The sequence below is a fragment of the Macaca fascicularis genome, chromosome 9 (assembly GCF_037993035.2).
Source record: "Macaca fascicularis isolate 582-1 chromosome 9, T2T-MFA8v1.1".
NCBI classification, from domain to species: Eukaryota; Metazoa; Chordata; class Mammalia; order Primates; family Cercopithecidae; genus Macaca; species Macaca fascicularis.
In genome coordinates, this window is record NC_088383.1 from 125,964,003 (window position 1) to 125,980,200 (window position 16,198).

Sequence of the window (16,198 nt, forward strand, 5' to 3'; positions counted from 1 at the left end):
TACATATTTGGCAAAACTACAAATAAAAGAAAGGAAATAATAAAAATTCAAGGGAGAGGTATGAGCAGAGAGGGATGTTCATGGGTTTACAAAGTACCAGCAAGTATAAAGAGAATTCTTTTACTGGTATTTCCTCTGTCTTATATATATATAATAAACATATTTAACACAAAATTCCATGTGTATATATATAGATTTAAGATTGGAAGAATATACACTAAAATGTTACTAGTGCTTATCTTTGAATTGCAAAAGTTGAGATTTTTTTTCTTTTCTTACATGAATCTAAATTTTCCACCAAAGAAAGTATGTTACCTGAATATATATATTTTAAAATATATATAATATATAGTAAATGTAAATAAATGTATAAAAATGTAAATATTTTATATAATATATATTATATATAAAAAATGATTTATATATATAATATGTATTATTTATTTATTTATTTTTGAGAGACGAAGTCTCGCTATGTCTATCGCCCAGGCTGGAGTGCAGTGGTGCAATCTCGGTTCACAGCAACCTCCGCCTCCTACGTTCAAGCGATTCTCCTGCCTCAGCCTCTCGAGTACCTGGGGTTACAGACAGGTGCCTGCCACCCCATCCAGCTAATTTTTGTATTTTAGCAGAGACGAGGTTTTACCATGTTGGTCAGGCTGGTCTCAAACTCGTGATCTCAAGTAATCCACTCGCCTCAGCCTCCCAAACTGCTGGGATTACTGGTGTGAGCCACAGCGCCTGGACATCTAAGTTATTTTTAAGTGTTCTCCATATTTACAAAGGAGAGAAACAAACAGCCTTAGATCCATTCAGACCCAAAGAATCAGAGCTTTGTACCAAAGAGTTACTGCAAGACAGAAAGCTTCAAAAAGAAGGTCCTGTCAAATAAAAGTAACATAAATTCTTTGCTATTTTCAACATTCAGTGGCCTATTTTGTTAAATAGTGATAATGACAGGACAGAAAGAGTGATGACGCCATTAGATATTAGGCACAGGCTAGGCAGACAGCACACTGTCCATCCACTTCTGGTGAGGCACCTCCACCCTGAGCTGAGTCATACCAACACAATCTTTCAAAAGGCTCTCTTAACAGCTGCCTTCACACACTGTTCCGCCAGGGCACTTCAATCCTAACTGACTAAGGACTGGTTTGCTGTGTAATGACATAGAATTTCAAACTCTGTACTCTGTAAATCTACAGCCTCCTCAGATGAAAGACTAGTAAGTAGAGCAATATGAGTGGTGATTTTTGGCGTGAATTATAGGTCCCTGAGAGCTAAATGATTTTCAAGCCTATTTAAAAAAGAAATTTCATGAAGAAAACAAAGAACACTGTGACTATCTGAAGCCCTGGCACGATAATTGACACTCTTTTCTATGTCTAGAACACTATAATAAAAAGGGAATTTTCACGTGTCCTGGCCCTTCTGACTTGGAATCTGAAAAAAATCAGGTTGGTCCTAGTCAGGTATGTATTTACATAATTTCTCTCTTTCTAGACAGAGGGCTCTCTGAAGGCAAGAGCTACATGATTAACCCTTGCAGAACCCTTTTCCTAACACAGTGAATCAAGACTGAAAATTCTACACCATTTATATCTTTAAATACAGAAAGACTTGAAGAAATGTTACAATCCAGCATATTGCCCACATTTAACTACAAGGTCCTTTATTTATGAAAAAAATCCCAGTTGATTAATGATAAAAAGATTGACCACTACCACCACCACCAATAGGGAAGGCCCTGGGTCGCAAAGGCTTCCTGTTAGTGTTGCAGCTTCTAAACAAGGAAAGAGAGTGGCTGAGGGAAAAAGAGAGAACAGAAAGTATATTAAGTTCTTCCTACTACTTCCCAGAATTACTTTTGCAGAACCACACTTTGGCATCATTTCCTTGTCTTAAACTGGGAGACACATGAAACAGCCCTCATGAGAGTTGACGCCGCATTTTATAACTAGGTGGATAAAGTCACTGTTGACCAAAGTACATGAAGTTTTCTCTGGAGATAACCACTGGAGACATTTCCCTCTCACCAGGAGACCAGGTCTGCTTTTCCTGATCATTAGGTTCATTTTCATGTGATTCATTTAAATGATAATCAATCTCTTATTGCACTGACTGCCAGACAGCTCAGAGCCAGATTTCAGACAGACAGGCAGGAAATGTGCAAGACCTCAGAACAAGAATGCACTTTGTATCTCAATCTAACTCTCACTTTCCTTTGTCCCATTTCCCACATCCTCTTAATTTACGATTTCATCACATAATGTTACATGTTTTATGTAGACAGCCTAACCTCTTCTGGATTGAGAGTTACTAAATAACCTACCAAATATATAAATGCTGAGGGGATAGCTAAAAAGGCCATGACCCCTGGATATATGTAAGACAGAAGTAGTATTTCTGTTAAGAGGTTTCAAAATGAGTGGGTTCCTTGTTCCTCAAGTGAAATCACTTTTAGATGTTCCCAGACTCTAAGTTGGGTAATAAAATAATAGGAATGGGAGAGACACACTGCTAGAAAAACACAATATAGGAGATTTTATTTACAATCATACTTAGGCATAGGAGTAAAATGACACACAATAGATGCAAACAGAACAAACTGCGTATGTATTTCAGAAAAAAAGATTGGACAGACTTACCTCTATTGCATTTTTCTAAGACTTTTCTCTGTTCAAGAACTTCTGAATTTAAAACAGCCTTTTCTTGTTTAACTTTATTTACCTAAAAATGTGAGATTTTTCAGGGGAGAAAACACCAAAAATTGTAAAACAGGACATATGGCAATGTGTGATACTCAATTGCTGTTCAACTTTCAACATGAAGTTACAATTTAAAGCAGAAATTGGTTTCAATGTGTTAAGACTTTTTATTAAAGCTCTTCTTTAAAGCTTCAAGGATAGCTATTTAAGTTAGGATGTGTACCTGGTACAGAACTTATTGATACATTCCAGTTGGCACTGGCCCCTAAACATGACAGTATGCTAGCCATCCAATGTAAATGATACATGTTTTTTTAAAAGTAAAAAAAAAAGAATATAGAGATGGGGTCTCGTATGGTGCCTAGGCTGGTCTCGAACTCCTGGGCTCAAGCAATCCTCTTGCTTCAGCCTCCCGAAGTGATGGGATTACAGACGTGAGCCACCATACCCAGCCATGATTCATATTTTTAATGCAAAAATCCAACTAAAGATCACCCAGAAAATACAAGAATCATTTAGTCAAGATCTGATACTCAATTTTGGTATTCATTTTTAATGTTGATTACTTTTGACTTAAGACAAACATGAACTTTTAAAATAAAGGAAGACTTTGAACTTTGATGACTCTTGGCTTAAATAAAATACATATAAATACTCCCACAAAAATTTAAATTTCTGAAATAACTGTTGATGTCTATAAATGAAAAGAGAATACTATAGAAAAGTTTTCTTTTTTTTAAAAGAACATAAAGAAAAGCTACATATAGCAAGGTAGAAGATAAATCTCAAATACATTACATTGAATTTAGAAAGCAGGCATGTTCATAATATTTAAAAACACTCAAAATACTATGTATTGTAGTGAACATGTAAACATATGCACTGACATGATAAACACCAAGTTCAGAATAATGATTATTTAGGGAAACTGGGCAGGAAGCAAGGATTATGCAACTAGAAAGAGTTACACCAGGGCTTTCATCACTGTGCTAATATTCTGTGAATTAAGTTAGGTAGCAGGTATATGGATGTTCATTAAAAATAATTTTTTTAGACACAGGGTCTCTGTCACTCAGGCTGGAGGGTGGTAATACAATTATTGCAGCCCCGAACTCCTGGGCTCAGGCAATCCTCCCACCTCAGCCCTCTGAGCAGCTGGGACTACAGGCACATGCCACCACGCCTGGCTAATATTTTTAAAAATATTTTTGAGAGACAAGGTCTTGCTGGTCTCCAACTCCCAGGCTCAAGTGATCCTCCTGCCTCGGCCTCCCAAAGTGCAGGATTACAGGCGTGAGCCACTGAACTCAGCCCCATTATTTTGTTCATTATGCCTTTTCAGATGTCTGAAACAGTCATAATAAAAATAATTGTTGAACTGTCTTCCAATAACACCTCTAAGTGGGAAGGGAGAGAATCATCAGTAAATAATCACAACTGAGGAACAGAGCACACCAAGAAACAAAGATAATGGTCCTGAAAGTGGCTCTGAATCCATCAGCACCTCCAGATAATCTATGAACTGGTTCTTTCAGTGTAGGCTTTATTTTTGGTTTTGGTTTAAATTAGTAACTGGTACACACTGTCTAACAGTAAGGCCCTTTCCAAAATATCATCATCCTTCTTCCCATTCATTATACTGTTTTGCCACAGTAATAAGAGGAGCTCAGACTGGGAAGTTGGCGGACACTGCTTCCCAACCTTTTTTACATCATGGCTTCTAAGAAAACGACCGTATGTGTATGCGAACTGAGGTAACTGGATGAGGCTGCTCACTGACAGGATCAATACATTGGCATGTTCATAAGCCACTTTATCAAGGCGCAGTAGCACATCAGTTGGGAAGCGGTGGGCTACAGAATCTAAGAACCACTGATACAAATTAAATCAAGAATCAAGACTGTGAAGGCAAATCTTTGAAGCCTCGTGCAAATAAAAGGCAATTGTGGGGGTCTTGTTCTTAGACAGTTCAAAAGGAAAAAGAGGCCAGGTGCAGCAGCTTGCATTTGTGTTCCCAGCACTTTAGGAGGCCAAGATGGGAAGATCATTCAAGTCCAGCAGCTCAAGGTAAGCCTGGGAAATACAGGAACCCACATCTCTATAAAAAAATTTTAAATATTAGGCAGGCGTGTTGACATATGCCTGTAGTCTCAGCTATTTGAGAGGCTGAGGCAGGAGGATCATTTGAGCCTGGGAGGTTGAGGCTGCAGTGAGCTGTGATCATACCACTGCACTCCAGCCTGAGTGTGATAGAGTTAGGTCTTGTCTCAAACAAAACAAAACACCAGAAAAGAAAGATTCTGGAAGCAACCACTTGAACGCATCCTACCACCTATCATAAATGCCTGTGTTGGAGAAGCACGAGGGACAGGCCTTCCCAACTGAACCAGTCATTCACTGGAAAAGCAAAACATGCTCTTCTTTCTCTACCAGCGGCACTAAAATATATGACTTGAAAGAGTAGCTACTATTTGCCTTACATAACAAAAACTGGGGGAACAACAGGAAACATGTCCATACTATTTCAGAGTTGTATTTATTAAGCCAGGTAGTGGGTACATGAATCTTCATGATCTTATTTCCTCTACCTTTTTCTATGTCTGAAATTGAGGAGAGAAGATTAAAATTGGTACATGGTTCTCATGTTAGAAATTGGCTTATATTATTAAGTTCTTAACTTAGCAAATCCCCAAACACCTTGAAAATGCTAAAGCCCTTGCCTTTCAGGCCTGAGATACATACTTCTTCAATTACTTCTACGAGTTTGCTCTTGAGATTTTCCAGCTCAATGGCTAATATCTTCTTTTCCTCCTGAACGGATACAATTTGATCTCGAAGTTCTGCATTTTTCAAGAAAAAAATATATAAATAAACTTATTTTTAAAAGAAGGCATCAATCTGGTCAAAAGAATTGAAAACGCCAGTCCATGTGCAGCTTATGGTCAAGATTATTTAACAATTAAAAGGAAATGAAGAACCAAAGGACAATGAGAATCTCATTTGCGTGGCCCCTCCCCCATATAGCCATGGATATTAACAATTGTATATCAGGCAACCTCACTACATTAAATGTACCATATCGTGTTTTCTTTGCATTCTATCAAAACCACATTCTAGAAAACTAGCTGGCATTTTGGAAGTAAGATTTTTTAAGTTTTCAGCAACACAAATTAAGGTGTAGTATTTATTTCTTTTTTATTTCATAATGCCACGGGCTCTTATCACAAAACAATATAAATAAACAATTGGGCAGTTAATAATTTGGATATTTTGATTAAAAGTAAAAGTTCCTGACTTGTTGCCAATGTATAGTCCTTAGACATTATTTGAACTGATTCAAAATATAACCATTTGAAAGAAGGGTTAATTCTCATAATTTTCTCTCTAGAGTCATGGGTGTTTTGTTTTTAAATTTATTTCATAGTTTTATTATTAGGATTCAATGAAAAATGTGTTACTAGAATGAGAATATTATCAACTGTAAGTGCAAAATCTTCTGGTGTTAAAGTTACTTCTGTCACCCAAATGTTTGAAAATACACACAGATTAGCACAGACTACTCAAATTTATATTCTGGCCTACTGTTTTGCCACTTAGGTTTTAACTGCCTTTAATTTCTTACTGTTTTCCAAGTGCAATAAGAAACGTGGTATGTGGTTATTCGTAAATTAGATCAAACTTTTTACATAAACTCAGCTTGAAGAAGTTATCAGACTTATTTCTAAATCACTTTCTCCATTGGCTGGCTAATCCAGAAAGAAGAACATGAAACCATTTTGTTCAAGCTCGAACAGAAAGGAGAATGATGAACAAAGGGAACTCCTTTAAAATTCCTCTCCCTCCCTACCAACATGAATTCTATTTTGTCTTAGCTTGAGGGGTTGAAGAGTCGGATAAAGATGGTGTCTGCAACATCCTTTCTTCTTTGTACTTCCAGTTGATATGTTATCTACCAAATAAATGAATATTGCTTTTGACCTGTATACTAAATTAAAATGGTCCAATAGTTATTGAGCCAGAACTGCTTTCCTACATCTTTAAATAAACATGTGTATGAATAAAATGAATGAGAATTTAATAGATGTATCATATGATCTTGCCTTACAACACTACCTGTTAACCAACAAAAAGGGGTGTTGGCTAAATATATTTTTATTCATTCTTTCTTTCATTTAACAAAAATATCTTGACACATGGTACATATCCTTAAGGTTATAGTATAACTGGCTGTTTCCATTGAGACAACACTTTCAAAAGTGCCTAATTCCAAACAAGAAAGTAACTCATAAAGCACAATTGTTATATACCCTATGGTGATTTGGAGATTTAAATAAATGATGTGGGAAGCTTTCAAAATGCTGACGCCTGGGTCCTACCCCATCCAAAATTCGGATTTAATTGGCCTATGGTGTAGCAAAATTTTGGATAGGGTAGGACCCAGACATCAGGCTTTTTTGTTGTTGTTGTTGTTGTTGTTTTGAGATGGAGTCTCACTCTGTTGCCTGGAGTGCAACGGCCCAATCTTGGCTCACTGCAACCTCCACCTCCCAGGTTCAAGTGATTCTCCTGACTCAGCCTCCCAAGTAGCTGGGATAACAGGCACCTGCCACCATGCCCAGCTAATTTTTGTATTTTTTAGTAGAGACGGGGTTTCACCAGGTTGGCCAAGTTGGTCTCCAGCTCCTGACCTCAGGTGATCCACCCGCCTCGGCCTCCCAAAGTGCTGGGATTACAGGTGTGAGCCACCATGCTCTGCCCGGGCATCAGTATTTTTAAAGTTTCCCACATGATTCTGATGTGCAGTCAGGGTTGAGAAGCACTATCCTAATGGGGTACAAAATATGCTCAACAATTAAGCAAAGAGTTCTACCTTTAATTTGCTTCTGACACTGTACTGAGACACAAGTCTCGGCGGCACCGTCTGTGTCTGTAGTTGAATCTTCATCATCAATGTTTATCTCTTCAGTTATTACATCTGGCCCCAGCTTGGCCATGTACAACATGCTGATTCTTTTCAATGTTTTATTTTCTTTATTTAGCTAAGACAAAACATAAAAACAGTTATTTTAACAGCAGCCAAATGAGTACCTTGGGTTTTTAAACAATAGACAAATTAAGTATATTTTTGTCTTACATATTCATCAACACTCACAGCAGGACATAACAATTAGCAGATTCATTAAATAAGGTTTTATATTAAATTTATTTCTTTAACCAAGACCTGATGCCTGGATTACAGCCAGCAGCAAGTGGAAATGCTAGTTGTAACTGATGAGAAATATAAGGAACTAAGATAAAATACCAGTACAGATTAAATAAAATTTTGATTTATAGTCATTAATAGTCTTTAAAAAGGCACTTTATTTCAAGCAAATCTGCTTGCTGTGGTGCTGTGAACACCTTTTAAATGTCTGTTTACCTAACATCTCCTCTTTTCTGGACATTACCACTCCTCATTGTTCCACATGATTTCAATGGGAGCTCCATGCTCTCCCAAGCATACCCCATCCCTTTGGTCACAGCGAATTAGCCCAGGGATTAAGCACATGACCCAAGTGTGACCAATCAGATCCCCTCTCTAGAAATTTAGAGGCTAGAACAGAGCAATGAGTTGCTTTCCATGCGTCTGGACAGGAGCTGCTGGTAACCACATTCCACTACAGAATCAAGGAAAAGAGGAAGGTAGTTTTTAGAAAAGCTAAAACTGAAGCTGATGTGTAGAGAAAGGAAGAGAAAAGCAGGGGAGAAAGAGTTTCCCACCAGACTCAAGCCCCAAACTCCAGTCCATTCCTAAACTGCTCCTGACTCAGAGATTCTATGGAATTCTCTGATACTTCTAACAGATTCCTATATCATTTTCTTTTCTTGTTTAAACTAGTTCAAGCTGTTGTTTCTACTATCTCTTCTACTATCTCTATTAAAAGAGTTCTCGTTTGGTCGGGTGTGGTGCCTGTAATCCCAGCACTTTGGGAGGCCGAGGTGGGCAGATCACGAAGTCAGGATATCAAGACCATCCTGGCTAACACAGTGAAACCCAATCTCTACTTAAAAAAAAAAAATACAAAAAATTAGCTGGGCATGGTGGCAGGCACTTGTAGTCCCAGCTACTTGGGAGGTTGAGGCTAGAGAATCGCTTGAACCCAGGAGGCAGAGGTTGCAGTGAGCCGATATCATGCCATTGCACTCCAGCCTGGGTGACAGAGCGAAACTGTCTCAGGAAAAAAAAAAAAAAAAAAATGCTGCTTAGGCTCTATACCATACCAAAATATCTGGCAGTGGAGCCCAGCATAGCACTTTTTCGGTTTCCCAGGTGATTCTAATGTACGTCAACACAAAGAATCATTGAGAAATGCATGGCTTTAGTATCCAACCCAGCTCTGCAATAAAATTCCATCTCTGCCTTTACAACTAACCTAATCCTTACGTTTCAGTTTTCTCATCAATAAACTAAGAATTAAGATAGTTTCTATCCCACAATAGGATGATTAAATGAGACATTATATATAAAGTATTTAATATAGCAACTGCCACATAATAAAACTTCACTGTTAGCTATTAAAAGTAAGAAAAGAGGTTTAGTTTGTGTCTAACTATCCTTTGGAAATCATTTATCCCAGCTAGTTTTCTTCAATCAAGGTATTCATTTATGCATTTTCTTCTTCCTCCAGGATACTCATGGAACTATTAGTTTCTGCCATCTAGTGCTTAATATATTACTTCTTAGACAACCACTACAATAATACCTTAGTAACATCATAGTTAACACAGTTCCACCCTCAAAAGGGTTTAATGCCTCTATCAAACCAGGCACCAAAATCCATCAGTTTGTCTGTAATACAATTACTCTATTTAACAAAGTCACCAGTTTAAGAAAAAAAAAGCCAACCAGAAAATTTCATAAGTCTTCTCTGAAACACCATTTTCACATTTTGAAAGAAGAAATGTAAGATTTACATATATGAGGTCTTTTTTTTTTTTTTTTGGAGTTTGGTTCTTGCTCTGTCACCCAGGTTGGAGTGCAGTGGTATGATAACAGCTCACTACAGCCTCAAACTCTCAAACTCCTGAACTCAAGTGATCCTCCCATCTTGTCCTTTCAAAGCACTGGGATTACAGGTATGAGCCACCACACCCAGCCTAGACATGAGGTCTTATGTGCATACTATTTGGACATTTTTGAGAATTCTGAATTTACAGATTTTGGCTAAGCAATTTCATTGTAGCTATTTGCCAAGCTATAGGTTAATGGCATGCTACTTGTTGTTTGGAATCCCTCTATGTGTAAGGCAAAAATATATCTTTTGTTTTCTTTTCTTGAGATGGAGTCTCACTCTGTCACCAAGCAGGAGTGAAGTGGCGTGATCTCGGCTCACTGCAACCTCCAACTCCCTTCATGTGATTCTCCTGCCTCAGCCTCCCGAGTAGCTGGGATTACAGGCACGCGCCACCATGCCCAGCTAATTTTTGTATTTTTAGTAGAGATGGGGTTTTGCCATGTTGGCCAAGATGGTCTTCATCTCCTGACCTGAGGTGATCCGCCCACCTCAGCCTCCCAAAGTGCTGGGATTACAGGTGTGAGCTACCGCACCTGGCCAAAAATATATCTTTTAAAATCCTACAGTAACAGAACCTACTATTCTATTCAAATGTAAGTAGAGTTTTTATATTACCCATAGTTTGTGACTATTTAAAGGTACAAAACAAGCAAGTTTAATGGCTTTGGATCGTATGACTTAAATAACTGGTCTACATTTATCAGTTTTATCTACATATTTTAGCAAAGCAAAGTATCCATACCTGGTTCTAAGAAAATTATAAGGAACTGGGCACAGTGGCTCACACCTGTAATCCCAGCACTTTGTAAGGCTGAGGTGGGCAGATCACCTGAAATCAGGAGTTTGAGACCAGGCTGGTCAACACAGCGCAACACCGTCTCTACTACAAACACAGAAATGAACTGGGTGTAGTGGCAAGTGCCTGTAATCCCAGCTACTCGGGAGGCTGAGGCAGGAGAATTGCTAGAATCCAGGAGGCGGAGGTTGCAGTGAGCCAAGATGGCATCACTGTACTCCATCCAGCCTGGGCAACAGAGCAGGACTCCATTTCAAAAAGAAAAAAAAAAGAAAATTATGAGGTCAAACTGCATCATAAGAATTAAACATTCCATTTGTCATTAATTTGATGGCAATAATGTAGAAAAGTAAGAATTTACAGAACTTGGCTCTCAGAAAAAATGAGCAGTTTTGCAAGTCTACTTTCAAAAATGACAACTGATACTTAAATCAGAATGTGCTATTATCATTTATTGGAAACACATATAATGAAGTTTCCACATTTTGCATTCAAAGCACTCTTTTACAACAAACAAGCACATTTATACTATTTGATTTAATCCATTTTTTGGATTTTTATTCTAGGCCCCATGAGTTCATACTACATCTTCAAAAATAAACTATATGTCCATTTTAAAAAAGGCTTTTTAAAGAACAGGCAACAAACAATGTTAAGTAAGGATCCTACTGTTAAGACTTAATTGTAAAAATGAGCTTAGAGATTAGGTAACACTGGGTCATAACCAGCAATGAATATAACGGTCAGCAGGCAGCTTTTCTACACACACATGCCTGGGTCACACATCTAGAGCCAGTGGATCTGGCATATTATGAAGAAGCCAACAACCATGGTGCATCCTGGCATTTAGAGCAAGACAACTATAGCTCAGAGAGGTGAGTTCTCTTGCCAAAAGACACCTATTAAATAAAAGGGAAGACAGAAAAGTAATTTTTTTACAGGGGGCCATATGCAAATAAATTATTAACTCCAGTCCTAACTCTAGTCCATCATGTCATTTAAGATGAGATACTACAGTCCAGAGAACAAAACTAACTTGTCCAAAATCACATATGCCCAAAATGACATAACCAGGAACAAAACCTGTGTATACTGCCCCACAAACCAGTGCCTTCCAGAAACTCTGCCAATCCTGAAAGGTAGCCAGTATCCTCACTCTGGACGTGCTATGACAACAGGAATACTTGTTAATAACAAGAAAAAACAGACAGTGTATCCTTAGACGCTAGAAGATCCAGAGCAGTTAGCAGGCTCCGAATGTACTTTTTCTCTACTTATTCCAAAAAAAGAAATTCAAAAAATGAAAACAGAATTCACACAACATTATGGACTAGTGAACTCCAGGAATGTGCCGCAGAGTAAAAATGATGTGAGAATACTCATGTTATCATTTTTTAAAAAGTGTTTTTAAAGTGTATTGCTATGTATTCTTCAGACAAATACCAGGAGAGAAGTTACATATCCAAATTTATATTCTTAGGTTCTGATTAAATATCTTATGAATTCTAATGTAGTGTTGTTATGCAAACAATTAAGCAAATGCCTCCAGCAAGCACACTGTTAATGCATACAAATTATATTTATTTATGTATTTATTGGGAGTAGGATTTCAGTCACATCCAAAGAAATTTTCGGAGGTGGGTGATGGAGGGCAGGGAAAAGAAACACAACCAGTATTACTAATGAAATTTGGTTGAAAATTGCTGTAATCCATTTTCTGATGAAGTGGTTCAGATGCATTTTACCCAACCCAAAATACGTAAGACAGAGATAAAAAACATTCTTTAATAATAATGTACTTCTGATGAGATAGAATGTAGAAAATTACACACTTGGTAAATTCATCAGCAAGAGGCAATCAGTGGAACACTGGAGGTCACCTTTAGCATGCCCTCGCTTTGCTTTCACAAATAATCACCTGAAATGTATGGCTTCAGGGTGACTTTTTCATCTGATTCAAATATGAGACACTCACTGCTCTTTTATGTCACACCAGGTTAGTTTTAAACTTGGTTAGCATTTTAACCAAATGCATGGACATTTGCAAAGTTCCGTTTAACACTACTCTGGGACCATTTTTTCCACATTTTCACAGACAAAAAGCACAAATGCTAAAATACTCACATACAAATGCTCCTTTTACAATTGGAATAACCTTTGCATTAAGGCAAATATTTACATAATCGTATTCCAGGATTCTGAGACCTTTTAACATTTCCCTCACCATCAGAGCAGATAATCGATTAGAGAAACAGAAAAGCAAAACTGGACAGAAGCCACTGCTTAGAAAAGCAAGTTGAAATTTAAAAGTTCAGGTAAAATTCCTTCATTTGAAGTCTCACCTTTGTTGCCAAAGCTTCAGCACTTTCTCGACAAGTCTTCTCTATTTCAAGATGGTTCTGCATGAAATTAACTTCCTCTATGACCATGTGAGAAACTAGGAATGAGGGGGAAAAAAAGATCTCAGCATTCAAAGATTAGTCAGCTATTCCAGGAGCCCACGCATCGTCCCATGATTAAGAATACTTCAATTCTTTGGCTAGCCAGACCTTTAGCTATCACTGAAAAAAAGGTTTTTCAGAAGCTGCCCTGATTAAATCTGAGCTAATATTTGAATGTAGAAAGAAACAAGAACACAATGAAAAACATTCATTTTACATACATAAATTTTATTATGTACATTTTAAGCTAGATTTTTTTACATCTATTTTCTATGCAACTATATATGTATCCATAGACATATCTGCTAATTTAAACAAAAGAATATTTCATAAATAAAGAGGAGTGACAGCATGACTTCTTTTTCTTAGCAGGGTGTAACAAAAAATAAAAGAAAAATAAATCTTAAATTGATCTTATGACTGGAATAGTGATGTGGCAACTTGGCTAAGTACTGCAACATTAGTCTCTATTAGCTACAAAGTAGTTACTGCTATTTTGTAAATAACTCTTGGGCAGAAAAGTGTAAGCAATAAGATTTATGTACTATATGGTTATAAAGCAGAGGCTAACAAATTGCTTCCTGAATCACAGGCTATCAGGAGTATTAGAGGAAAAGTAAAATTTTACTTGATATTTTACCAATGCTTGAAAAATAGTATTTTTTAGATTTTTTGATAGCTGGTGCACGTAAATTGAGATTTACAGGTATAAAGTGATTTAGAACTTGAGTTATATTTTGAAGATCAAGTAAGAAAAATGCCAATTCCTTCCACCCATATTTCTAGTTAAATGAAAACTCTCAGAATCTCAACCCTAAATGTAGACAGTATACTTACTGTTATTTGTTTGGCTTAAAAAAAAAAATTAAAGGAAACCCAAATGTGAAACCCAACAAAGTTAGGCAAAAAGCACTGGGCTCACATAACACAAAGAGAGATTACTTTTGCTTCATTTAAGCTTAATTAACCTGCAATTATGATTAAACTCAGGGGAAAAAATTTCTCTCCAAATTAAATACAAAAATGTATTACTTCCTAAGTCTGTCCAAAGTTCTTATTATGTTAATATTCAAATTCATAAAGCAGCACTAAATGGCCAGAAACATCTCTAACCTTGACATTTTTTCAGGGGTAATAATAATCTGCAGCAAATGCAGGCCAACCAAAAACCACTTAACTAATTAGTAGTTGCAGTCACCGAGAAAAACATGAATCAACACTGTTATTACAAGTGGCACATTTGAGTGGCATCTAATTATGACTTGATGAGCACGATACTTGCATTATCAACATTACTACTGCATCCCATCAGGGCCTAAAAGCTGCTGATGGCATTGACTTCGAGAAACTCCCACTCAATGGTACAGCAGCACCCAACAATCGGCTTGGCAGGGGCCCCCCTCACTAAATGACACGTTAAGCGTAATTACTGGTAGACATTGTAAATAAACAGGATTGGAAGTGAAAATTGTACCAAGTGCATAAGACACAATCTGACACATTGGAAGTGGCAGCCTTAATTGAGAGTTTCTTTGACTGCTCAAGATCATTTCAACTGCATTTCTCAGAGGACAGTGATTATAACTGTGGAGACAGACGGCATAATGGTATCAGCACTGCTGACAGAGCAGTGAATTAAATTGTATCTGCTGTTGTGTGAAAGCCTTGATGAGAGGTACAGATGCCTTAGTGGTCTTATCATTATAACACAATGGTCATGTTGTCATCAACCTTTCTGGCTCCAATTGAAAAGAAATGATTGTGTGTTGAAGCTCCCCCTCCCTTCCACATCACCCCCCTTCTTCTCTTCTATCTCTTGTTCTGAATAGAACCAATTTTCAGAGAGCTATGAAATCACGCAATAGGTCCTAAAATGCAGCTGCTTGGCATACAAACGGGTCCCCATTAAACTGGAATCACACACAATATGTGTTTATGCCAGAAGAACAAATAGAAGCTGAACACAGGCCAAGTTTATTCACACACACAAAGCCCATGTAGCTCTTCATCAATATAATTGCCTTTTATATTGTAGTTTAAATAATAGGCTCTATTATTTCCTTAAAATCCTAATATTCCTGGCATTTTATCACTATGTTTACAAGGTAGGTTCTTCAAAAATGTGAAGGAAAGAGAAAAGAAACCTATACAATTTTTACAACATCAAATATGACTTTGAATTTTTAGCCTTAACTACTTGACATCTTCTGCCACAATCTGGTATTTCCACTATCTAACAAAAACATAAACACTCTGCATTTTTCATAGGAATCTTACTTTTTATTCAATAACATTCTTGCTCTTGAAAGAGTAAGAAAATTCATTCTGCAGTAGTGAGGTTTAGGCCTAGCGAATAGGAAACAAAACAACAAGCAAAAAAAAAAAAAATTTATTTTCTAAACATTTTGTAAAAAGGTGCTCTGTGATTTAACTTCATAAACATAGCTGGGTAGTCCTTGCTCACACTTTCTCCAATTCTGATTTGGCACACTCCATCTGGCGGGATTTTTATTTCTTCTCAAAGAGAGAACAGTAGACATTTTTTAAATTGCACATTAACTTTTAGTTTAGGAAATTCTTCCAGTGCTAAATTGGTAGCATAACAAACCTACTTACCAACTTTCTAGGTTCATAAGGGAAGAATATATTTCAAAGGGTGATTATATCTTCAAAAAGCATGACCCCATTTCCAAAACCAAAAGTCAAGTCACGTGATGCAAAACAGAACTATTTTTAATATGTAAATTTATTTGCACATTTCAAAGAATAAAAGTTTTTTAAGCATTTAGATATTCATGTAACAACTTGCCCTGCGGTGCTGAATTGGGCTTGTCTCAGGATATCCACAATCCATGGCCACTGTACCTGTCATATTTGCATATTCGGATGACATGAGGTTTAAAAAAGAAAAAAGATGAACTTTTAATAAAGTGTCCATAATATTGCAGTTATGTTAAAAAGAAAAATCTTTCAGAAATACATACTGAAATATTTCCAGGCAGCAAACAGTAAAATGCTATGATGACTGGAATTAGTTCCAAAGCAATCCGAGGTCAGTGACAGTGGGTGTATGGGTGTACAGATGGAAGACTGGCTGTGAGTTGGCAACTGTTGCAGCCGGAAAACTGAAACATGGGGATTTGTTACATTATTTTCTCCCCTTTGCATAACTTTGAAATTTTTCATAGTAAGAAAATA

General features: G+C 37.0%; 1 protein-coding gene across 5 annotated transcripts in view; it reads right to left on the bottom strand.

Moving 5' to 3' along the window:
• Positions 1–16,198, bottom strand: part of SHTN1 (shootin 1) — a 119,757-nt gene that overhangs the window by 61,410 nt on the left and 42,149 nt on the right. For all 5 annotated transcript variants that reach the window (XM_005566536.5, XM_005566533.5, XM_074002855.1 and 2 more), the window contains 4 exons: positions 12,902–12,996; positions 7,579–7,747; positions 5,451–5,548; positions 2,649–2,730 (listed from right to left, as the gene is read on the bottom strand). In XM_005566536.5, the coding sequence (XP_005566593.1) occupies positions 2,649–2,730; positions 5,451–5,548; positions 7,579–7,747; positions 12,902–12,996 (444 nt within the window). The remainder of the gene's footprint in view (positions 1–2,648; positions 2,731–5,450; positions 5,549–7,578; positions 7,748–12,901; positions 12,997–16,198) is intronic.